Source organism: Medicago sativa, chromosome 2 (genome assembly GCF_051527215.1).
Source record: "Medicago sativa cultivar Bolivia chromosome 2, Bolivia_mono, whole genome shotgun sequence".
NCBI classification, from domain to species: domain Eukaryota; kingdom Viridiplantae; phylum Streptophyta; class Magnoliopsida; order Fabales; family Fabaceae; genus Medicago; species Medicago sativa.
In genome coordinates, this window is record NC_140750.1 from 26,444,951 (window position 1) to 26,471,787 (window position 26,837).

Below are 26,837 nucleotides of genomic sequence, written 5' to 3' on the forward strand. Positions count from 1 at the left end.
AACATATATATTAATATTAAAAGTTGTATATTTATTTCATATATATAATATTAATAAAAAAACTAAAATAATTTGCATCTTTAACCTAAGGTATTGGATAAGCCGCATGTTACACTTATAAAGAATATATATCTACATATTCTTAATTCTTTTTTTTTTTGAAGAGGCTAAAATAAGATATATTACTACGACATTTGGCCCTCCTAGCACAAGGAATGCTTAGGAAGAAACACCAAGAAATACAAAGAGAGTATCAGGAATATTTACAAAGCACCACCACTTGCAAAAAAAGAAAAAACATAGAAAGAAACCAAAATTAGCCTACACCGAGAATGGTAAACGGATTGAGCCACCAACCATGATAATTGAAAGGAAGAGAAATGGTCTTCACCTTCAACCACCTAAAAGTGACCGCCTTAATCTTGTCCACCACCTGAGGAATAGGACTTTCTAAAGTATTAAAAATTCTGTTGTTTCTTTCTTTCCATATTTCCCACGTTGTTGCAAACCAAATAACCTGTAATATCGATTGCCTTGACTTAGCAAGACCGCCAAAATGACTAAATTGAATAAAATGATCTGCCACATTTGCAGGCATAACCGCAGAAACACCAACCCACCGATAAATATAGTTCCAAACTGAGCCAAATAAATTACAATGTAAAAATAAGTGAGAAGATGTTTCGACCAAACCGCAACCTCCTACACAAGATTGAGCATCAACATCAATGATTTGTCGACGAAAAAGATTGTCCTTGGTCAATAGTCTATCACGAAACAAACGCCATGCAAATAACACCACCTTCAAAGGAACGTCCTTATGCCAAAAGACAGGAACCTGAACCTCAGAGCCAATATGAAACTGATCATTCAAATACTTATAAGCACTACGAACTGTGTAATTGGAAGATGAATCGAACCTCCACAACCATCTGCCATTCCTAGTTACCTGCAAATTAATATTATCAAGTAATAACCTAAGTTCCCCTACCAACTCCTCCTCCCAAGCGAACAACCTACGTCTCCAAATCCACGCTCCACCATCTATCCCCCACCCTAAAGTACACATCACTGACACTGACGCCTCCTTCAACATTGACAAATCAAATAATCTCCTAAATCTGTCCCTAAATGACACACCTCCCACCCAAGCATCAGTCCAAAACAGAGTCTTAGTACCGTCACCAACAACGCGACTAATATGACTATCAAACCAAACATCCTCACGCAACAGACATATGTCCCTCCACCACAGGGAACCATCACGGCCCCCTTGACATAAACGACCATCCTCCACACCGTAACGCGCCGACAACACCCCATACCACAAACTATTCCTATCCACCAGCAACCTCCAACACCACTTCCCTAGTAAAGCAGTGTTAAACTCCTTAATTCTCCTTACCCCCAAACCTCCAACCTCCTGACTCCGACAAATAGACTGCCAATCAATCCAAATAATTTTCCTGTGGTCTACACTCCCCCCCCCCCCCCCCCCCCCAAAAAAAAATTATTAAAAAATAGATTCAATAGAGGAGATGATACCTGATGGAGCCTTGAAAAAAGAAAGAGCATATACAGGCAAAGATGACAGGACAGACTTCAGCAAAACCAGACGCCCTCCCAAAGACAAATACCTCGACTTCCAACCCGACAGTCTAGAATTAATACGAGCAATGAGAGGGTCCCAAAACGACAAACGACGAGCGTTACCCCAATTGGCATACCAAGATACATGAACGGAATAGACCCAACCTTACAATTTAAGACTACCGCTGCCTCAGACAACCAGGAACCTGGAACATTCACCCCTACCAACATACTTTTAGAAAAATTCACTTTTAACCCAGACAGTTCTTCAAAAAGCAAAAGAATAGCTCGCAGAGATCGAATGTTAGCCCACGATTTTTCTCCTAAAATTAACGTGTCGTCGGCAAATTGCAAGTGCGACACTACCATGTTATCATGCCTTCCCACTTTGTAACCATTAAAAAGATTGTTAGCAATTAAAGATTCCACCAAGATATTAAACCCCTCAGCAGCGAGAAAAAACAAAAAAGGCGAAAGAGGATCACCTTGCCTCAACCCCCTCTCCAATGAGAATTCATCTGTTGGAGACCCATTTACTAAGACTGAAGCTTTAGCGGTCCCAACACATTCTTTTATCCACTTACGCCACAAAGTCGGAAACCCCATCTTCAACATAACATCCTTCAAATAATTCCAGTCAATAGAATCATAGGCTTTTTCGAAATCAACCTTAAAAAGAATCAACTCCTTCTTACATTTTTTTGCTTCATCAACAACCTCATTAGCCACCAAAATCCCATCAAGAATTTGTCTACCTTTAATAAAGGCTGAATGTGAGTCAGAAATAACAGAGCCAATTACCAAACGCAGCCTATTTGCAAGCACATTCGCCAATATTTTATATAAACTACCAACCAACGATATCGGGCGAAAATCATTAAGGCTTTGAGGATTGTCGACCTTAGGAATAAGCGCAATAAAAGTACTATTTATCCCCTTCGTCAGCTTTCCATTCCTATGAAATTCAACCAAAAATCGCATCACATCTTCCTTTAACAAATCCCAAAACTCCTTGATAAAACCGAAAGTGATTCCATCTGGCCCCGGACATTTAAAATTATCACAATCCCACACAGCATCCCTTACCTCATCAAGCGAAAAAGGCTTAATCAAATCCGCCCCATCTCGACGCGATAACAAACGAAACTGTAATCCATCCATACTAGGCCGACTTACACTACGGGATTTATAATGGGAAGAAAAATGAGATAGAACCGCGGCACGGACATTATCAACCCCTTCAACCAACACACCATCAACAAAGAAAAACGGAATGGCATTTCTACGCCTACGACTAGACATGATCCCATGAAAGAACTTTGTATTCGCATCTCCTTCTCGGAGCCATTGCAGACGCGACTGTTGCCAACAAATACTAGCATTGACCCTTGAAAGAGAGAACAACTCCTCAGAAAAACCATGCAACTCCTCTATCTCACCATCTGACAATACCGAATTCTCACCCTGAAGCTCAAGAGATGAAATTCGATCCTTTAAATCTGAAATACGAGACAGAATATTTTTTGCATGACGCTGATGCCACTCCTTTAAAGATAATTTAATCAGTTTCAATTTTTCCTTCAGAACATAACCGCCCCAACCTTCTAGCTGGAAAGAATTCCACTTCTCTGTGACAAAAGAATTATAGCCTGAGAAATTCTCCCAACATTTTAACATACGCACCGGCCGAGGTCCCCAATTTTCATCATCAATACAAAGCTGCAACGGACAATGATCAGACAAACCTCTAGCTGAGGCCACCTGAAAACAATTAGGCCACGTCAGACATCATCTTTCCGGTAACAAAAAGCGATCAAGACGGCTCATAGACTTCCCGTCCCCCCTGAACCACGTGTATCTACGGCCCCGAAGAGGTAAATCCACCAAACAGGAATCAACAATAAACTGATTAAAATTCACGCTAACAAATGGTGGCACACCAATCCCCACACTTCTACTTTCCTCCACATAACGAACAACATTGAAATCCCCACAAACACATACATTTTGATCATGCAGAGAAGCCAACCGAGCTGCCAAATTTTGCCAAAGTACTTGTTGTCGGTTAGAGTCACAAGGGGCATAAACATTAAAAATAGTAAACTCATCTCCTGACTTCACGAATCGACCTTGTATCCCTAACACGTGCTCAAAGAATATAGTAGACCACACCTCAACCTTTAATTCTAACATACATATATAAGAAAATAGACCCATTGAACTTTAATAATTGTATATTTATTTTCATATTCATAAATCAAATATTATTGCATAAATTTTACAGAAAATATTTATCTCAAATTTCAAATTAAATACTCCTTTATTTTGATTTTCATATGTTGAAGTTCTATCAGCACTCAACAATTGCATTATTTAAAAAGCGCACATTCACACATGTGTAGCTGCGTTATTATTTAAAAATATAAAATTCTCCATCTAATAATAGATTGGAAATTGAATCCTACACCTTTTGTCTATTGGAAAATCCCTTGTCCAGGCGCCAATATTCTTTTGGGATCAAATTTAGCTTTTCTATCTTCAAAAAGTTTCCATTTGGGTCCAAAGTGTTCAATCCATTCTTGATGTGTTTTATTTCCCGTAGTATATTCTTTAATCTTAATACCAGTATCATTACAAAATTGTAATATCTCATGGTTTTGAGCTTGAAATGCTTTCACCTCATCCAAATCATTTGCAGAATGCAAAAGAGCTACAATGTAGAACACGTCTTCATCTGGTGTAACTGTTGATGGTGTAACTGTTGACATCCTATCATCCCACCTGTGAATTTTCAATGCATATATTGAATATATTTAACCCTCACATAAGTATATGATTAGAGATAAACAAATAAATAAATTTATAGCCTTCAATTTTGACATATCTTAATACTTAGTAATGAAGTTAAATAAAAATTTTATGTTTTTCCTCTCTTATTTTATGTTGATAATTAAAATTTAAATAAGACTAATATGTAATTTATTGGTATCATCAAAATTTAAATAATTTAGTAACAAACTTACTTGTTTCTGTTCAAGGGGTAGACTAAAACCAATACGGCCGTAAGATTTTGCTTAAGAATAATGGCCTTGATCACACCTTCATTAAAATCTGAGATTCTAGACTTTGGTATAAACATGTTTAACCAAGGATGAGGAACATCCCAAAGGCCTTTTGATCTAAGAAATAACTCATCTGTATGAATTCTGTTTAGAAATTCCTCGTATGTCACATCTTTTTGGAACATAAATGTAGGGACAAACTTCAACCCTCGGACCAAGTTGTCAACTTCCTATTCAATAAATAAGAACATAAATTCTTTCAAAAAAAAAAAAATAACATAAATAATTAAGTTAAACATAAACATTGATTTCTAAATATAATAAAAAAGGTTAAGCATAGTTCTATCTCTTTTTTGTAGATATACAAAATGACAGAACCATTATAAACACTCACACATAAGTGGAGATGTTTGGGGTTCGAATTCCAATCATAACGTTCGGCCAAAAAAAATTGTCATTAATTTTTACCAATTCAACTAAAACTTATGGACAAACATAATTTTATCTCTAATTTAATCTCTAAAGTATATAAATATTTATAGACTAAAAATAAATAAATATTATATACGCCACAATATACGTAGTTGCTACAAAGTATACAATATGGGTTTTCATATACTTTATAGACTAAAGTTACATATTTTAAAGATTAATTGGATGGTTTGTTAAAATATGTTTGAAATTACCTCCTTAACACGTGCTTGAGAATTTGTGTCATAATATTTGACAAGCTCTAGGACATATGTGATGCCATAGGGATGTTATCCTTGGTTGATCAGAAGGTGGAATGAAAGATCCAATGGTGGCTTGTTCAATAAAAGCATGCCTTGAACATAATTTGCTCCATTTGTGTCATTTATTTTATCGAACGAGATTAGATGTTCTTGGTCTTTTGAAAATGTGGAAAAATCATTGTAAATTAGACGCAGCCAAATCACCTGCAAAACAAAAATAATCAAACAAAGCATTGTTGAAGTTAATGATGACATCTCATAAAAAATATATAGTCAGAATATGAGTCAAAAAAAATAGAGTCATTTTTTTCAAGGAAAAATACGAGTCATTTATGCACCCAAAAAATACGAGTCATTTTTTTCAAGGAAAAATAATGAAAATTTTCATTTTCATTCAACTAGCAGAATTATATTGCAATGAAACATCCACAAAGAATATTGATAGTTCTAAACATAAATATCTTCACAAAAGGAAGATTAAAATACTTGCCCTAGTCGGTGCAGGTAGAAGAGTTATTCTTGCTCTTGTTATCACTCCAAATTGACCTAACCCTCCAAGAACAGCAAAAAATACCTCTGAGTTCTTCTCTGACGAACAAGTTACAAACTCGCCTTCCCCTATAAAAACACGACGAAACAAACCGTATTAATGGAAATCACTTTAGAACAAATTTAATTTGGTCAAAGCAATGGAAAAATTAGGTACACTACTAAAAAAAAAGTGAGCACTGACATATTTATTTATTTTTTGGGTAAAAGATAATAATACTTACATACTCATCATACACTCCATTCGATTCCTTTGATAAAAGATATAAGTGAACAAATATTATATATTTGATCAAATATATCATCAACTTTTGTTAATAAACAAGATGATGTGACTGGTGGGAGTATTATTTTATTTTAGGGTTAAATATGCATATGGTGTCTTTAAATATCAAACCATTTGGCTTTAATTCTTACAAAAATATATTTTTTGCTTTTGATTTTTGTTGTTTTGTTTGAGTTACTTAAATCACGTACTCCCTCCGGTCACTTTTATAAGCAAAAAACACTTTTTTAGGTACATTGAATAATTGATGTATCTAACATATAAATGTGACTAGATACGTTAACTATTCAATGTACCTAAAAAAGTGTTTTTTGCTTATAAATGTGACCGGAGGGAGTATCATGTAGTATATTTGATTATAGTCTTTCAGTGTAAAGACTAAAATGAATATTATAGGAATGTGAATAGATATTGGATAGATAGACGAAATGGCAAAGCCATTATAAACTCTCACACACAAGTGGAGGTACCGGGGTTCGAACCCCGTTCATGGCATCCGGCCTAACAATTTCGGCATTTGGAATGCGAATAGATTTTACAAGTAAAGTAAACACACCGGCATTTGGAATGCGAATAGATTTTACAAGTAAAGTAAACACACAAGTGGAGGTACCGGGGTTCGAACCCCGTTCATGGCATCCGGCCTAACAATTTCGGCATTTGGAATGCGAATAGATTTTACAAGTAAAGTAAACACACACAAAAAAGTAAACACACAAAAAAAAAAATTATTCAATATTTGTGAGGATTAAAAAAACAATCAACGTACTAAAATCAAAACAATTACGTTTGTGAGGATTAAAAAAAAAATCAACGTACTAAAATCAAAACAATTGATATTTACGTGGAACGTTGCATATTTAAGCTTTTATTTTATTTGACATGCACATATTTTATAGAGAAATTCTTACATCAAATCAACTCTTACCTAAGAGATCATTCTTACACCCAACCAATTAAAATCAAACATCTCATTATAATAATAAAAATAATTAATATCATAATTTTTTCTTATTATTTTTAATATTTCTCTCTCATTTTTCCACTTTCCTTAACCAACAAAAACCACGCACCACCATTTATGTTTCCATTTCCTTAATTAAAATCACATTTTTTTTAAAGTTAATAACATGTATCATATTTTTATTGGTTGGGTGTAAGAATAATCTCTTAGGTAAGAGTTCATGCAAGAATATCTCTATTTTATAACGTGAAAAGATATTAAATAATTTATACCTGTAATAACATCCAATTCAAGAACATTGGAGATTTGTGGTCCAAATCTAAAAGTTTGGCCACCAATTCCAGCATTAGAAAGAGTGCCACCAACAGTTAAATACAAGTAACCAGTCCAAGAGAGAGGTGTGAGTCCATGCTTAAGTGTAGCATTCAAAACATCAATCCACAATTGTTCTCCACCCACATCAACATAACAACCTAATGGATTTTTCACATCACAATCAGACACTACAATTCCACTCTCATTTCTAGACACTCTTAAGTTGCGTCATATTCACAACAATTCCATTTTGTGCCATTGCTTGTCCAAGAACCGAATGGCCTTGTCCTCTAACGGATATGGTAAAAGGGTGAGGAAGAGAGTTTGAATAGTTTATCAAGTTGGCAATATCACTAAATGATGTTGGTTCCAAAACGGCAAAGGGACTTTCATGAATAATGTGGCCATAATCGGTTGAGGCTTGAGAAAAGTGTGGTAAGAACCTTGGTTCACTAGTACTTTCCTCTTGGTTTAAGAGAGGTGTTCTTTCTATTGTCATAATAGACTTTGATCTTTTTAGTGGTTTTAGAATTGGTGATTCTAGTTTTACTAATGGTGCAAATAGTTCATCTATTTGTATCTTTTCTTTTCCACTAAATTCTACACTATAATGAGAGTTACTTAGTGCATAATTCATCTTATAACTTATACTAAAAGGATGATTTCCTGGTCTCATAAGATCTTGATCTTTGAGTTTATAATGAATTACTAAAGATCTGTTCAGATCTATATCATTTAGGCTTAACCTATTTGTAAATTTATGTCGAATTTTATTTTTCCACCTATTAAATTTCCTTCACCTTTGGTTATTAGTGAATGCTTTTTATTCATCCTAGCATCTTCTATAAGAAGTTCTAGTTCTGAGTTTATTCCTTTCATAAAAGTGCTTTTTATGATTATTTGGATAGTTGATATATGAATATACCCTATCTTCTGTCTTTTTTCTAACGATAAGTGTTTTAACCTTTCGTTTATTTGTTCTTTATCAATCATAGATATTACAACAGATCCATCTGTTGATTCCATTGGCACGAAAACTTCTCCTACCATCATTCCATATTTTAAAATGTTTTTTCTAGATAGTTTTTCTTTTATTAAAGAAAAAAATACTTTTTTGTTTGAAGTTTTCTTCTGGTTTTAAGGTAAAATCTACCTTTTCTATATGATCTATTGATACATCTGCCATAAAACCAGATGAATTTTCTTTTATCATGCTAAATTCCATTGCAAAATACTAAAAATTGTAAATATAAAATTATACCTGACTTCTGGCTAGAATTTTTGATGATTCTGATCTTTCGACCTTCTGGATTTTGAAATAATCTTTCGATTATTGATATTGAAAACTTTAAAAATCTTTCGATTTGGTAATGACAACCTCAAATCCTGCGAAGTCCTTTCCCAACAATGTTTCTCATAAACTAAATGGTACTTACTTCATCGATTTTAGTTGTGTTTTACAAGTGAGCATCGAGGCTCTAATTTATAGGCAGATGAGACTCACAAGTTGGTCACATGTCTCTATCTTGCCAGCTAAAAAGAAAAGCAAACAAAACACGCAAAGGAAAAAGTAAAAACATTATCGCAAAAGGTGATAAGATTCCTTATCTAAATGGACCCCATCTGACTCAGATGATAAGGTTCCATTATTACATCATGATATCTACATGACGCGTGTCTAGGCTTTCTCTGTAGCCTTATCACTAGCTTCTGAAGTTGTAGGTATTTTGTTTTCTTCTGCCGACACTTTGTCTTTTGCACACCATTTACAGATATGCCCTTTGTAGGTTGAGAAGTATTGGCAACACTCCTGTTGCACTTCATCTGGGATCCGGTAGAGACCATTTTCGAATCCTGAGAATAATTCTTCGAATTGAAATGTTTGTTTGAGGTGCTCTGTAGAGACTTTTTTCTTTGAATCACAGACCATGAAACAATAGTCTGAGACATATAAAACCTTGTAATTGATAATGGATGACCCATATTTAATTAGGTAATCATAGAAACACTTCATTTGTTGAATGAATGAGATTAATGTCCATCCAACACTTGTTGCATTTGGTTCTAGATAGGTTTTGTTTGAAATGCCTATCTTTATGATTGTTCTTGGCCTTACAACCATCTGATTGTTTTCTTCTTTGAACCATGGGTATGTTTGTTCGAATTGGAGAAATATTTCTCTTCCTTTAGCAAGGAAATCATTAAATCTTTTTGTTGTATCACCAATCTCTTTTGGAAGATCAGCGAGTTCTTGAAACCTACAACCTTCTTTTTCCTCAAGATATACAGTCTTGAGCATCCCATAGTCATAGAATTCTTTAAGCAATTCCTTGGATATTCCTAGAACTGTATTAACTTTTACCCCATGTTTGGTATTAGCTAGATAAAAACATTCAAGTGTCAGTTCTTCTTTGAAGTTTGCTAGCCATCTCCATTTTCCCATGAAGTCATCAATGGTCTTTGGCTTATTCTTCTCTTTTTGGAGATTTATAATAGAGCCTACTGAAACCTTCTTTTTAGATTTCATTTTTGATGGTTGACCAATATCTTTTGCTATGGCCATTTCCTTGTAGGAAGCCTTATAAGCTTCTTTTGATTCTTCCATGGTTGGATAAGCTTTATGTCTGACATTTTTGCTATTGATGTGAAGAGTTGCAATTGCCCAATTGCTGTAGATGCCCTTCATTGGGCCGTCAAAGATGACATACACCTTTTTCCCTAGTTGTTCGTTGATTGGATCGACGACAACGTTTAGTTGGTCTGAACCATTTTTTGGCTCTTCATTTTCTTCTTCGACTTTGTCTGCCCATGACTTCCTTGTATCTTCTTCTGGCATAGAACCTGCTGAAGATGTTGATGAAAAACTTTGTTGTTCATTCAAAGTCTTTTTTGTTGGATCTTCTTTTGTTGTTGTTGAAGTTTCAATATTTATGATCTTGGTTAAACTTTCGATCATTTTAATCATCTCCCCCCTCTCTGAAGAGAGCTGTTTCAGCTTTTGGCTATGAATTTCAATTTGTTCATCCTTTTGTTTTAGGCTATTTTGGAGAACCTTTAGAGCTTGCTCCATTCTCTTGTCAAAGTATCTGCAAAACAATTATTTTCTGATTTTATTATTTGAATATAAGGATAGAATTGTTGGATGCTCATTTGCCATCGAACAAGTCTTCCCTGTTTATGATCAACTTTTAAATTGTAGCGCCAAAATCTGCTAGCATAAGTTGAATCAGTTCTTAATAAAAATCTTGATAGAATTAAATCCATTCTCCATTATTCTAAAACTTTTAAACAAGAAAGGGTTTCTTTCTCATTAATATGATATCTTGTTTCAGCATCTTTAAAAGAACCTGAAACATACTTGCATAAAACAAGTTCTTTATCCTTAATTCGGATGTTATTGCTTGAATAATCAAGTTTTGTATCAGTCGAAGCTGATTTTATATCTGATCGCCCATTAGGGATATCTGATTTTAACTATGGGGTTGCGCCCACAATGGTATAGGATTGTTGTGGGGTTTCATCCTCAACATATCCACTGAGATTTAATCCCAGTTTTTGTTTACCATTAGGTAGAGCTCTCATAACTCCTGCCCAAGTAAACTGATTTGCATCAACATTTACAACCAAAAAATCATTTTCTGTTGGGTTGTATAGTTGTGGTAAAACTTTTAGTTTTTCTTTTAAAGATTTTACAGCCTCAGTATCTTTTTGTGTCCATGACCATGACACTTTTTCAGATATTTTCTTCTGTAATTTTTTTTTATCATTTGCTAAATCTTGGAGAAATCCTTCATTAGCAATGTAGTTTAGACATCCCAAAAATCTTTGGATTTGTTTTCTATCTGCTAATTGATCAGGAAAAAGTAGAATTTTTTCTTGAACATGTGGTGATAAATCGAGTTTTCCTCCTTCTCTTATAATCAGACCAAGGAATTCGATTTATTGTTTCAAAAGTATTGACTTTTTCTTGGATAAAACAATACCTCTATCTTTTATTTTGTTTAAAACAGTTGTGACATCTTTGATATGTTGTTCTTTACTTCCCTTAGTGAAAATAAGAATGTCATCAATGTATACAAAACAAATATGGTCAAGACCTTTAAGAGTATTGTCCATAAACCTTTGATATATTGATGGTGCTTGTTTTAAACCAAATGGTAAAACATTCCATTCAAAATGTCCTTCTGGACAACTAAAAGCTGTTAAAGGTTTTGTTTCTTCTGATAACCTTAACTGCCAATATCCAGATTTTGCATCTAGAGATGAAAACCAATTACATCCTCTTATTTTTTCAAAAATGTAATCTTTTCTTGGTAACTTATAAGAATCACTTATGGTTGCATCATTAAGTTTCTTATAATTGATTATCATTCGAGCCTTACCTCTTTTTATCTTATTGTGTTTTCTAACATAAAAAGCTGGTGCTGAATGTGGACTGATAGAAACTCTTATTAGACATTTCTCTAATAATTCTGCTATCTCTTTATTAAATTCTTTTTTATCATCAGATGAATAGGGGATTTTGTATAGAACTTTAACTTCCTTCTTAGGATCCTTAAGCTTTATAACAATTAAATCCGGTATTTTATTTACTACAGAATCTAATGGATTTTCAGAACAAACTTGGTCTAAGTGATGTCCTAAATTTTGTTCAACTGTTAAATAAAACTTTCTTTTATCCCATATACATCTAAGTACGTTAAGATTTTCTTTTATTGCCTTTAAAATTTCATTTTTTGTTATAATATTTGTTGTAACAAATTCACTTTCTTCTGGATTATTTACATTAAACCATTTTAATGTTATAGTATCAAGTTCTTGAATAAAAGGATTATATAACTTTAAAAAGTTATTTCCTATTATCAAATCTATTCCAGAATCATGTTCATAAATTGATCTTACATAAAAATACTTATGTTCGATTTTTATGAAGGTATTTTTTTAAAACAAACCATACCTTATGTTTTGTTTTATCAGCAATTATTATTTCTTTTGGTTTTTTAAACTAATCCATTTTTTGGATATAGATTTCCTTCCAAAACATAGAGTTGCATCAGTATCGATGTAACCCATGATTTTCTTTTTATTCAAGATAACTTGAATAAATGTTGAATTAGGATTTCCATCTTTTAGGATCTTCCTACTCATTCTTCAAATTCTTCTTCAGTAGTATATTCAAAAATACTACTTTCATCAGAGTCTATATCTGATTCTATTGGTTCGAAACCTACATGCCAAATTAATTTTAAAGTTTCTTTTTTAGAATCTTTCTTCTTGGGACATTCATTTGCATAATGTCCTTCTTCATGACATAACCAACATGTACACGTTTTCTTGCCTTTAGGACATGAATTTTTTTTAGGATATTTTTTCTTTCTCCTAAAATATTTTTGTTTGTTAAATTTCTTAGGAAATTTCTTTTTCCTTCTATATTCTGATCGGTCAATCTTTCTGAAGATCTTTCTTTTTCTTCTTCTAGATTTTTTACAACCATAGTTGACTACTTTATCTTGTAGTTTGTCACAACAGAGGTTTATTTTTGCTTCTCTTTTAGCAATTTTGTTCATACATTGTTCAGACACCCATTGTCTTATTGTAGTTATTCTAGCTCCTAGGGTATTTTCCATTCCCATAATATTATTAAGTTTATCTTGAAAAACTTCTTCTACTTTTCTGTTGGTGGAAGTTTATTGTAAAATAATCCAAGAAGATTATATTCAGTTCTTTTGTTTTTGTGTATTGAATAGTAATATTTTCGAAATTCACAAATGAATGGTTCTATTTGACACATATCACAAATTCTCAAATTAAAGATTTTATGAATGTTAGTTGCTTCAAGATCACTTTGTCCATCGTTAGAATCGAATCCAAGAAATTCTTTTCTTAGTTCTCCAAACACATAGGTAGTTACTTCTGAATTCTTTTCAGGTAATTCTGGGTCTGGATCTTCTGAAAGAAAATTCCAAACACTTCCTGTAGTTTTAGTTTTGAGGTAATTAAAGATATCTTTTGATCCAAAAGCTTTTAATTGTGGATCTGTTTGAATGGTTACCATATTATCACGGTACCATGTTCTTAATTCTTTTGCTGCGTCTGCGCTGCAATCCAAGTCTAAGACATCTAAATCTTTATGACGGTTTAATACTGGAATATATTCTGATGGTATATTTGCATATTTCCTTTCATTTATTTTTTCTTGGATAATTTGTTGATCAATAAATTCTTCTTTATCGTCACGGCGTCCTCTTTTACGTCCTTGTTCTGATGATTCCGGGTTATCAGTTTTAACAAGTCCTACTTGTGGTTCGTCTTCGAAACTATCAAATGAATTATCTGAATCGAAATCATAGATAAATTTATTTTCATCCTATAGTTCTTCGGTATTTTTACCTTTTTCACTAATGTCTAGAGTGGCCATTAGGGTTTGTAACTCTTGTAGCTGGTTAGCTATTTCTTCTTTTGTCTCGTCCATTATGGAATTGGAGCAACAAAATGAAGTTCTTGTTTTGGTTCTTCAGATTTTTCTATCATATCTCCCCCCTCTTTCTTGATGAAAGATTGTAATTCTTCTAGGGTTAGACACTTATCTCTTATAGGTAAGGGTTTTAATAGATCGATTAAATCATCCATTTTTAGACAATTTTTCATCTTATAATTTTTGATTTTCTTCTAAATTAGATAGCTTTTCTTCAAGTTTTTCTTTGAACTCATTTTTTTGTAGAACTTCTACTATCTCATCTAGTCGTTTTTGGAGTATTATTAGATTTTCAAAAATGTCTTGTATATTTTCACTTAATCCTTTATTAGCCATTAGTTAGTTTTTGTAACTTTTGACTCAAAAGATTTGCTAGATTTTCATACTCCCAGTATGTAAAATAGTTGTCTTCAATTATTAAAAACGAGAATGATGTCTCTCTACACCATCTAATTTGATTCTTTACTTTCTTTATATCATTGTATTTAGGTTCCAAAATAAATGGTTGTGGTATTATTTTTCCAAATGGATTTATAAGACCTTCCATAATTTATTTGCTAAAAAATCATTTTTCTTTTGGCTTTTTTAAGTCGGTTTTTAGCTAACTGATTTAAAAGGTTCGACTTTTTTAGAAAAGTCGTTTTGATGACCGCACCGTAGAATTGCCTTTTATGGTCGGTCTTGGATTATTTTTGTTTCTGAGAGACGGGTACTACTTATACTTTATCACTTAGCGTAAATTTAGTATCACTTGTACTTATCTCATCTTATTTAACATAAAATTCATTTTTTTGTATTCTGAAGAAAGAAAGAAAGGAAGAAAGAAAAAAAAAAAAATTCCTTTCCTGATCTTAAATGACATTAGTGGTAGAACAGTTTTCCTTTTCCATTGTTGCTCCTCAGTCAATTTCACAAGCACTATTGGTCTAGTGTGACTCCATGGTTATTGGGGAATGGAACACTGTTTGATGTAAAAAAGAGTATCTAGTAAGTAGCACCCACAACAATAGGATTTGTCTTGACATGGGCTTAACACTTGAGACCTTTGGGTGTTTCTTTTTGGAGAATAAAAAATCTAGGGATAATAACAAAAAAAAAAAAAAAAAAGGAAGCAGCGTTTAATTATAACAATGCCTCTTATTGTCAAGATAATTAATAACATCTTTTGTTTGGTAAAAACAAAACCTTCTGATTTTGTCAAAACATAAACTAAACTTTGATGTAATGAAATGCTCTAGTGTCTAATCAATGTTTTGGACATTATGCATCTTATTTTGCATCATATGCTTTATATTCAATGTTACTATTGCTAGCTCTTGGATATTTCGCACATATAAGATCGTGAAAGATGTGGTTATTATCACCCATACCAATTCAAACAATAAAAGATATTGCTACAAGAGCAATGCTATATCTCTAGAAAAATAACATCAAGAATTCTTCAAGAATAAAGAGTAGTCAATCACAATGCACTATTTGCCACAATTCAAGGAGGTGTGGCTGAAAAATAGGAAGTGGACAAATAAATCATCCAATTAAAATTTGCCAACTGTGTCTTGAAAAATTCTTGAAGCTATTTTTCTTGAGAAGTAGCATTTTCCTTGCTACAAATGTACGTAGCCCTCTTTGTACAACAAAGCCACAATTTATAACCACAAGAAAACCTGTTATATTTTTAAGGTTTAATTGTAATTATTGTTTCAATTTTCCTCCCCTCACAGAGTTGATCCCATAATTTTAAAATCCATCATTTTTGCTCTTGTGTTTGGACTAAAAAGTTGTGATATCACATATTTAAAATGATATGACATGAACTTTGATGATGTAAAATGATCAACACTCATGAAATTACAAGAAAATCTTTAATAAATTTCAATTTCAACTTTAGAAATTATTCATTTTCGTTGTTTAATTGACGAAATATTAATAACAAATTTATCTAGATGGTGACATGATCAATATTGCACATGTGTTTTGATGATGTGAAATGATCGACACTCATATTTTAATCGGTGGCTTAATCCCTTTCACTATTTAGGCATAAAGCATGGGTTTGTAACTTTTCTAGTTGTTTTGTAAGCTTGTTTTGACATTGTATTCGTTTCTAAAAAAAATTGTGTTCTGGTCTGGCACGCCGTGTATTAGGCATATCGCTTTTGTTATGTTAATATATTCATTCTATTTTGATTTGTTAAAATTAATAATGATTAACTAATGAGTTAAATTGTAGTTTTAGTTCTCATATTTTAAAGCTCATAATTTTGGCTTTTTCTCAGATATTTTTTACTCAAAAATAGTGATGTGAGATGATCATCATGTGATATTTTAAGAAATTCTCTAAAATTTTCAGTTTCAACTAATTATCCTTTTTTATAATTTAATTAATTTTTTAAGCTAAACTAAGAGAATCTACAAGTTTGAAAATGTTCCAAAGGCATCACAATTAGATTGACACCTTAAATAACAAGATATACATGCATACTGATAAACATATAATAAAAAAGGAAAAATTTAATGCTAAAAAAAGGGGACCAAACCTTACCCAAAAAAGAAAACAAAAAGGAAAAAACGGAGAGAAAACACAAAAGAGAAACCAAAAAAAAGACCTATGAAGGAACCGAACCAAAACACAAGAAAAACAACAAAATATATGGAATAGATAATATTTTTTCCTATAACAAGTCGACTTTAGTTTTCTCTCTAAGTCCTATCTTCCGTTTTCTTCATCGAAGGGGTAGTTTTAAGTCAATTTTCGACCTAAAATCGTCCCTCTTCATCTTTTTTCTCTCTATTTCAATGAAAATAAGTGATTTTCACATAAATTTATGTTTTTTCCTTCGTGATTTCATCGTCTCAGTGTGTCGTTGTGTTGTTTGTCGTCTTGTGCGACATTATTTGACTTTTTTTCTTGTTGCGGTGTTAATTTGGTTCGTATTGAAAGATTGGTTATTCAAACAATGATTTGGGCATCAACGTTGCAAATTTGTAGTCATGTGTATTTCAGTCACTTTAATTTTATCATATTATTATTTTTATGCATTTTGTTGTTGTATGTTACTAACTTGAATGCTGTGAGTTTATTAATATATTCATCATTTACGTTTTTAGCGATGTTGAATGGTGTATTTTATCGATACGAATAAAAGAATATCATTTTAATTTGTAGAAAAAAAAACAACAAAATATGAAAAATTTAAAAACTAAAACTATCTGCAAAGAATTCATTCCTAACTAAGGCAAGAAGAGAATGGAAAGGAATTAACCAAATCATTTTGTGTTTCTATGAAAGAAATTACCTCAAGAGTGTTCTGAAGAGCGAGTAAAGAAGCCTAAAGAAGCGTTCATACAAAAATATATAAAACAAGCATCAATCATATACAAAATGAGAGACATTGTGGTAACAAGGTGACAAAATACATCAATCAAGACAGCATACATCAATCAATTATATAAAACAATGAATAGAGAGTAAAGAAGCGTTCATACAAAAATATATAAAACAAGCATCAATCAATTATATACAAAATGAGAGACATTGTGGTAACAAGGTGACAAAATATACTCTTCATACTTACTCGACATTTACAAAATACATCAATCAAGACAACATACATCAATACCTCAAAAAAAGAAAAAAACAGAGACAACATACATCAATCAATTTTAATGGGAGACAAGAGTAACAAATGAAACATCGTGCTAAAGGTTTGGAAAGATTACACTCATAATGCTAATATACTAAAAGGAAAATGTTTGGTTCATACTCCTTTAAAAAAAAGAGGTGTTATTTAAACAATTATTTGTGTGATAATTTTAATAACAACTATAAATGTGTATAGAAAAGTATGTATTGACACGGAAATCAAAACAATAAAGATATAAGGTATAAACATAATATGAATATGAGAAAGAAAGTTATCATAAAATATTTGTACAAAAATCATTTCTCTTAAAAAAAAAGATAGATATAAAATAAAATAAAGTTTTGAATGAGTGTACGAGAATATGAGATGTTTAAATATAATGGTTGATGATAAAAACAAGCATGAAGAAAATTCTAGATGAGTTGTGCTATCTGAACAACCATTTTAAAAATAACTTTTGGGACAACCATAAATTTACAAAGAAAATGAGGTATTGACACGACAACCAAAACAATAGAGAAAAAAAGTAAAAATATCATACAAGTATGAAAGAGAAAGTTGTCACAAAAATTGTCAAAAAATGGTTGTTCAAATATCATTTCTCATCTAGATTTAGGAAAAAGGAACAGAGACATTGCTTGTTATATTAATTATTATTTAATTAATCAGAATCAATATATATATATATATATATATATATATATATATATATATATATATATATTAGGTTCAGAAGAATTATTGGAAGAATTTTTTAGAGAGAAAGAAGAGATTCTTTCTTTGATTTTTCCTAGAGATTCTTCTACTTTGCACAAGTTAAATAGAAATCGGATTTGGTATTTGGATATATATATATATATATATATATATATATATATATATATATATATATATATTATAGAGTTAAATATGTTTTTGCTCCATACAAATATACCAACTTTTCGTTTTAGTTTCTCTAAAAAAATTCTTCAACTTTTAGTCTCCAGAAGTTTTTCATATTCACTTTTGGTCTCTCCGTTTAAGTATACTCATATGTAGAACTCATATTCTTGAATAAAAATTTGCAGAAAAGTTTATACTATTATAGTAATCCCTAAAAACAAATTAGAGTTTTTTAATAAAACATGAATTAAATATGAATTTTTATATTTTTGGTGATTAAAAATTCATATTTAATTCATGTTTTGTTAAAAAAAATATTTTTTTTTGGAGAGATATTTACAATATTATACACATTTCTGCATAATTTCATTAAGAAAAATACAGATGCAACACATGAGTTGACTTAAAAATTGGACAAAAAGTGGTGATTGAAAATTTTATTGGGACTAAAAGTCAAAGGAAAATTTTTGAGGGACTAAAACGAAAAAGTTGGTATATTTATAGGGACCAAAACATATTTAACTCTATATTATATTATTATAGAATATGATCCATTGTTATTTAACACTCATTGTTGGTGAATAGTTTGGTTGAGCTATATTTCTAAATTGACTGTGATGGGTTGTATCATTAGATTGAGGTCAATGAGAGGTCTTTGCCATCAATTGTTTAGCTATTTAAATGGTGTCGTCTTAGACAGTTAAGAATGTGAAGAAAACCTAGACGGTAAAGAGGATAGTCACCCTCTCGTACCTGCTCTTTGTCACCGACTATTTCTTTAACCATTCTTGGTTTAATATTAAACACAATACAAAGAAGACCATGAACACAAAAGTTTTATGAATTTATCATGGTAGATTCAAATTCAATTTCCATTAAACAGTATAAGGATGATAAATATGCATCAATTATATTACCCACTCAACATTCCAAATACTCAAAATTCTGACGCCAATATCTTTTGGGCAAAATCCGAACAAAACCAAAAACAATTCTCAAGCCTTTGATCCCATCGGCTACAAATATTGGGATTATGTCCATGCTTGGACACACATATTTGAAGGTGAGAAAAACACAAGAAGAGGGGGTTGAATTGTGTTAGCTTTTTCATCGTTTTCTCCTAAGCTGAAATTACTGAATAAAAGCAGATAGAGTTCCACTTCAGAAGTAATGTTCAGGATCTAAATGCAACGGATAAAACAGAGAGAGAGAGAGAGAGAGAGAGAGAGAGAGAGAGAGAAGAAAGTCACAAAGCAATTATACAGGTTCCTTCCACAAACCGGAAGTAGTCTTGTCCCCCTTGCACTTCCAAGGAGAGTTCACTAAAAAATGTAATATCTGATTACAACTACTCACTGCTAAAACTAGCAAGCGACTTCAAACTACTCAAGCACAACTGCAAGAGATTTCCTATGCTCCTGAACACAATCAGGAGATTTCTATTCAAACAGAATTACAAAGAAAAATGTTTGAGGTTGAACACTTGATATACAATCAGTGGTGTTCACAATACAAATCAGATACATACTCTTAAGACTCTAGAATTTCTAAGATATGAAAGTTGTTAAGAAATTCTAAGTGAACTTTTGATGCAGAACAATTTTGACAGAGTTTTGACACTTGTAAATTGTTGTTAAGTCCTCCTTTATTCCCTAACTCTTTACTCCTTTATATAGAGGTGTGAAAGAGACGTTGTAAAATTGCCAGCACATCAAAAAAGAGTCGTTTGAAGCTTTGATCAATCACCAATGATCTTTTGCCTGATATGGTTATTGTCCTATGGATGATCAATTTCAAATCCATTCAAAGTATGAAGGAACATCGTTGCAGGCAAAGCTGTTATTCTTGTCCTGTAGAAGAGACAAAAACAGAGTAGTGGAGGTAGTGGTTGTACACTTCGTACAATTGTACTTTGTTAACGTTCTTCGAAGAACAAGCATCCAATGCCTTCAAATCCTTTCAAAATAGTTATTGCTTCACTCTCCTGGTCTTCTGCAATGCTAGGCGTGATTAAATCCTTTGAACAACCTTTGAAGCTTTAAGTCTCTCATTTTCTGATGAACTTCGGCTTCTGGTGATGTTGCTTCTGATGAGGTGCATCTAATGATGACGTCAACACTTCAAGACCCCTTGACTTCAGGAGCACTTTTCTTCAGATGCTTCAAGTTTCATTCTCGTTGATTCCTTTGCTCTCCTCTGTTCCTTCAGAACCTTATAAGATACCAAAATTTTGTCTATGGTCCTGTACACTTGAACAAATATTAGCATATCCAATTGACAATTTTTAATACCTTGTTATCATCAAAACTCTCAAGGGTATTGTTAAACACATTTTGTTCCAACAATCTCCCCCTTTTTGATGATGACAAACATTAGTATTTAAAAATGTTCAATTGTTGTTAATCTAATTAACAAGTTGACTTTAAGGGTATGAGGTTTGTAAGCTCCCCTGAGTCCAATAGTACTTTAAGGTGAGGTTTGTAAGCTCCCCCTTAGTTCTATCCATGTTAATTAAATTTATCGTTAAAAACGTGATAAAACTCAGAATAATCTCACATTAATAGACTAAGAGATAAGAAGAAGGTCTTATTTATTTAACTTGATTAAAATTAAATTAATGGGGCTCAGAGCCTATAAATACTATACATCTACTCCCCCTTTTGTCATCAACAAAAAGTATAAAATAAAGACAAAAAGAAAGAGATGAGAAAAACAGTGAGAAATTCTATTAAACACAGAGTTCAGAAGCACAAAAAAATGGTTCAGAAGCAAAAACATATTTCAGAATCAGAAGCATGCAAAAAAAAAAACAAAGAAAATAAACAAGCTAAGGTGTGCAACTAAGGTTTGACTTGTTTTTGGAACATCTCCATCATCTCTTTGAGCATCTTGTTTGTAGTCTCTGCTTGCTGCTTCACTTCCTCTTTGAAGGCTTCATTGCTTCTGATCAGATTTTCTTCTCTAATCCTTGCTTCTTTCCTTAACTGCTTGTTTTCTTTTTCCAGTATAGAATTCCTTTGCACCAATTCCAACTCTGTAAAGGCGACTTGAAATTTATCTTGGTTAACCATGAGAGATCCAGCTCCTTAGGATGAACACAAGAAGGAATGACATCAAAAGCATTCCTGCCTGTTATGCACAGTTGAGTCTACTCTTGAGTTCTGCTGACTCTTAACCAATCCTGGAAGTTGTTTTGTGCAATATCCTGAGCATCAAGAGATGATCTTTGAAGTTCAGACATGACAAAATTAACTTTTTCTCTCAATCTCCTCCATTGCTTCTTATAGCTTTCTTCATGAACCAAGTTATTTCTTGCTGCAATTAACTTGTTCAGCTCCTGAAAAATGTTCTCACACACATCTGCTAATATAGTAGAATCTAGAAACAGGGTGGGTGGAGAAGGGCCATTTGTAGTTCTGGCAGGAGTACAAGCTAGAATGGCTTGGTTTGAAGATGAAGGTAGGTTAGGTTCAGCAAAAACAGTATTGGTCTCAGATGGTAGATCAGGTTCAGTTTGAGATTCAAGTTGATCAACAAAGACTTATTCAGGAACATGTTGTTCAAGAACAGATTGTTCAGGAACAGATTGTCTTTTCTTGGCCAAATTTCTTAATGTAATGCCGAAGGATATGTTTGAGTTAGTTGCATTGAGATGATATGGAAGTTGTTCAAGGTGAATGATAATATCTGTGTAGGTTATTGAGTCCATTTTTAACTTTGGTGCTTGTTGTTGGGGGCTTTCTAAAGTGACTTCCTCAGAAGCTACTTCAGAGGCTCTTTCTAGATTAGGCTCAAAACCTGGTAGATCTCCTGAACAATGATTAATCAATTCATCCAGAACAGTTGAGTCAGAAGTTTGAGTAGTTGGTTTGGGATGAGATGATGATGATTCATGATTAATAGACTCAGGTACTGCTGGTTCAGTTACACCCTCTGCATCAGCATGAATAGATTGAAGAGGCTGAATGAATGATGGTTGAAAAGGGTGATCAGCAGGTAACCTAGCACAAACATCAATTCTCATTTGGGAAATTTCACCTATACTTTGCAGTATTTGTGGATACACAGACACAAATTCCTCATTAGCAGACTTTTTCTGGTGTTTGATAGATGATGAAAGGCCTTTGTTTATTGTTGAATAGATTTGGCTTAAGGGAACATCATCTAAGTCTGAGGAGGTTGAGATAGAGGTTGAGTGTGAGGCTGAGGTCGAACTAGATTCTATTTCTATAATATTAGCAGTGTGAAGAGAATCAATATTACCTGGAGAAGCTTCTGAAGCATCTGCTTCTGTCCTGTCATCCTCTCTTTGGACTTCCTCTTGACCACCAGCTAGCACCAACTTCCAGCTTCAATTGCTACCATCTCTTGTACTTCTTCAGTAGCTTTGATTACTTCTTGAGCAATTGCACCAGCATCTTTTCTTACAATGCTCGAAGCAGGAACTTCAATCTCTTTTGCAAGTTCCAAAGCCTTCTGAAGTGTAGCAGCATCTTCAGCCTTCTTTCTCTTAACCTCTATGGTTAGTAGATCAGTAGTAGCTTCAATCTGCTCTTCTTCTTCTTCCATCACATAGTCTGCTACCTTTAGTTTCCTGACAGCATGCTTTCTTTTCTTCTTAGAAATTGAAGGTTGAGCAGGCAGAGATTGTGAGGATTCAGCTGTTTTGCCACTCCTTGTCCTCTTGTGAAGAACTTCAGCAGGTTCTAAGTCTTGGGCTTCTTCTTAAATGCATGGCACAACAGGACCAATATCTTGCTTCTGAGAGTCTCTCTTTTCCTTCTTAGCTCTCTTGGGAAGTGATTCAGGATCTTCTTCGATATACTCAGCTTCAGTGATTGTTCTCTTCTTGGATTTCCTTCTTTTAGCTACAGGCAGAGCACCACCATACATAGTGTCAGGAATGTCACTGAGCTTGATTGTCTTTCCTGTTTTCTCATAGTGATCCAGAATGAAGTTGACTCTTACTTCTAAAGGATCTTCCTTGCATATAGGAGGAAAGCCATTCATCAGGTTAGATACAGCTGATGACTCCTTCAGATCAGTGCTGAGTTCAGTGTATTGTTCTTTTGTGATCAGGTTCATGTGCATAAAAGTACTGCAATTGATCACTTTGCCTATTACTGTGCCTAGTTGTGCATCAGTAAAGATATTGATCTCCTTGAGAGTGTTCAGAAGCCCTCCTTGACGAAGAATTTCTCAAATAAGTCTTCCATAGGGAATCCAGCATCTTTTGATTGTCTGACTTTCCCTAAGAGTCTTAATCATGTGCCTGAAGATGTACTTAGTGATGAGTCATAATTTAGTCTATTTTAATGCATTATTTAGTTTAGTTTTATTAAGATTTGATTTTATTTTATTGCATATTTATTTCCTTTTTAAATCTTTTACTACAAATTGTTTTTTATTTTCTTTTAGGAACGAATATATGGTGGAAGGTGTCTTGGAGCAAAAGAAAGAGGACTGGAGCAAATACAGTGCGAAAATACGAAAATATGGAGACAAAAATATATCTCCACAAGTCTGAAGCTTGGCACGGCCCGTGCCAACATGTGGCACGGCCGTGCCACCCTCCAAAGTCTCTTCTGGTGCTTTTTCTTCGGGCCCAAGTTACTTTGTTGTAGTTTTACTGATTAGCCCTTATAGTTGCTTAGATTTTAAGTCAATTGTAAAGCTATAAATAGAGTAGCACTCCATCATAAACATTCATCTTTTGTTCTTGGAATAAAAGTTCACTTTATTGTTTTTATATTCTTCTTCTCCTTCTTCTCTATGTATACAATGAACATTAGTGAGTAGACTCTTCTTTGTCTTGGGATTGTTGGGTAAGTCTAATGACATAATCCTAACGAACCAAGCTTTAACCCTAATTCTATGTAATCGTAATTTCTAATTTAGATTCACCGTTTTAACATGGATTAACCATTATCAAACTGTAGAAGCGAAAGTGGAGGGTTTGATAATTGTTAATCCATCATCCCAAACATCAATTCATAAAGCGAGAGCGGAGCTTTGATGTTGGAACAAGTGAATCTAGACAATAATTGCAAAGGCAGCGAAATAGTCTTTGCAATTATTGAGACACAAATAGTTTCAATCCTTATAAGCATCTTCTAGAAATCAAGTCTGCGAAATAGGCTTGGTTACTAGAAGTAAACTCTCACCGAACTTTCATCGGAAAGGTGAGGGGCTAAAGGGAAACCGGTCTTTAGAAATTAAGGTGTAAACCATGGAATTAGAAGTTAAAGTCTTGTCTAGTGAAAGATTTGTTATTATGACGAACCAACGATCCCAAGACTCTTTATTATTATTGTTATTTACCTTTAGCAATTAAACCTCCTTTTATAATATTTCTTCTCTTCTAATCATTCTCTAAAAGTTAATTGAATTCAGAACTCCCTAGCGGAACGATACTCTCTCTTACTACTATTACTTCGATAGACCGTGCACTTGCGGTTTGGCCTATCAGGTTTTTGGCGCCGTTGCCGGGGAGTTGCTGCAATTTGATTAACTTTTTTTTTTACGATTAGACTAAAAAAAAAATCTTTTTCATTATTTTATTTTATTGTTTTTCTTTTTATATTTCTTTCTTAAATATATATATATATATATATATATATATATATATATCCATAAATAAAATAAAAAATCTAATAAAAAGGGAAAGAATATTTTATTATTTTTTATTTTTCTCTTTCCTTCTTTCTTTTTCTATTTCTTCTTTTCCCTTTAACTTCTTGGGAAACATAAAATAATAAAGATATGGCTGAGGAAGGCACTCTCAAAGAGTATGCAATCCCATCTTCAAATGAATCATACGATGCTATTGTGTACCCAACGGTTGAGGACAATTTTGAAATAGAACATGCACTTATTCAGTTAGTGCAGCAAAATTAATTTTCCGGATCACCCACTGAGGATCCGAATTTTCATATTTTAATTTTTTTAAGACTCAGTGGAACCTTGAATGCAAACCAAGAGGCCGTAAGGCTGCACCTCTTTCCTTTTTCCTTAGGGGGTAGAGCTAGTGCTTGGTTTCATTCATTGGAAATTGGTTCTATCTTTTCATGGCAACAAATGAGGCAAGTTTTTCTTGCCCGATTTTTTCCCTATTTTAAAACCGTCCAATTAAGGATTCAAATCACACAATTCACTCAAAAAGATGGTGAATCTCTTTACGATGCGTGTGAGCGTTTCAAAGAAATGCTTAGACTTTGTCCCCATCATGGTTTAAAGAATTGGCTTATTATTCACATTTTTTATAATGGTCTTTTGTATACCACAAAAATTTATGTTGATGCAGCTGCAGGTGGAGATTTAATGAACAAGAATTACACAGAAGCATACGCCTTGATTGAAGACATGGCTCAAAATCATTACAAGTGGACCGACGAGAGAGCCATCACTAGATCTTCACCCTCCAAAAAGGAGGCAGGTATGTATGAAGTCTCTAACTATGATCACCTTGCCGTTAAGATTGATGCATTAACCTAAAAATTTCAAAAAATAAATGTTAGTGCCATCTCTTCTTCTTCTTCTGCATCTCCTTTTTGTAAAATTTGTGGTGTATTTGGCCATATTGGCATTGATTGCCAACTAGGTAGTGTTGTTAGAAGTCCTGAGCAAGTAAGCTATGCTCAATATAATCAAGGGTTTAGAAACAACCAATTTTTTTTTAAACCCCTCAAAAAAAATTTGGACAACAAACACCACCACCCAGTTATGCAAACAACCAAAGAGTCCCTCAAAAATCCAGCTTGGAACTTTTTTTAGAAAATTATTTGATAAATCAATCCGAGCAGCTCCAAGAGCTTAAAAATCAAACTGAATTTTTGAAGGACTCTCTTGCCAAACTTACATAGAAAGAAGACTCCATTTCTACTCACCAAATATTGCTAGAGACTCAAATCTCTCAAGTAGCCCAACAAGCGGCTGCTTCCTCTCCTACCTCTAAAGTCCTTCTAGGCCAAACCGAAACCAACCCCAAAGACCGTATAAGTGTTATTACCCTTAGGGATGGTAAACAATTAGAGGACCCCGTTGTAAAAGTTAAGAACAATGAAGGAGAGATAGGGAGTGATGAGCCTCAAGGTGAGAAATCCATAGGAGAGAATGAAAAGCCATTCGTTTCACCATCTCATGAGCCTACAATTCCCTTAACACAAGGTTTTGTTAAATCAAAGTTAGATGACCAGTTTAGGAATTTTATTGAAATACTTCCAAACAAATTGCCACCTAAACTTAAGAATCTAGAAAGTTTTTCCATACCTTGTGTCATAGGATCTGAAAACTTTGAGAAAACCATGTGTGATTTGGGAGAGAATGTCAGTTTGATG

The 26,837-nt window shown here is 33.1% G+C and overlaps 1 protein-coding gene, 1 non-coding gene and 2 pseudogenes across 2 annotated transcripts; all 4 read right to left on the reverse strand.

Annotated features, from left to right (window-relative positions):
• Nucleotides 1–316: 316 nt before the first annotated feature.
• On the reverse strand, nucleotides 317–3,783 carry LOC146945852 (uncharacterized). The gene is made up of 3 exons (XM_085748105.1): nucleotides 3,517–3,783; nucleotides 1,714–3,351; nucleotides 317–1,441 (listed from the first exon to the last, which is right to left on the reverse strand). The coding sequence occupies exons 1-3, from the start codon at nucleotides 3,781–3,783 to the stop codon at nucleotides 317–319; spliced, it is 3,030 nt and encodes a 1,009-aa protein (XP_085604231.1).
• A 281-nt stretch (nucleotides 3,784–4,064) lies between these two features.
• Nucleotides 4,065–7,999, reverse strand: LOC146945853 (cytokinin dehydrogenase 3-like; annotated as a pseudogene).
• A 13,650-nt stretch (nucleotides 8,000–21,649) lies between these two features.
• LOC146945854 (uncharacterized) lies at nucleotides 21,650–23,070 on the reverse strand (annotated as a pseudogene).
• Nucleotides 23,071–25,626: 2,556 nt separating this feature from the next.
• LOC146945855 (small nucleolar RNA R71) lies at nucleotides 25,627–25,733 on the reverse strand. The gene has a single exon (XR_015029480.1). It is a non-coding gene; the product is annotated as a small nucleolar RNA R71 (small nucleolar RNA).
• Between the last annotated feature and the right edge of the window lie 1,104 nt (nucleotides 25,734–26,837).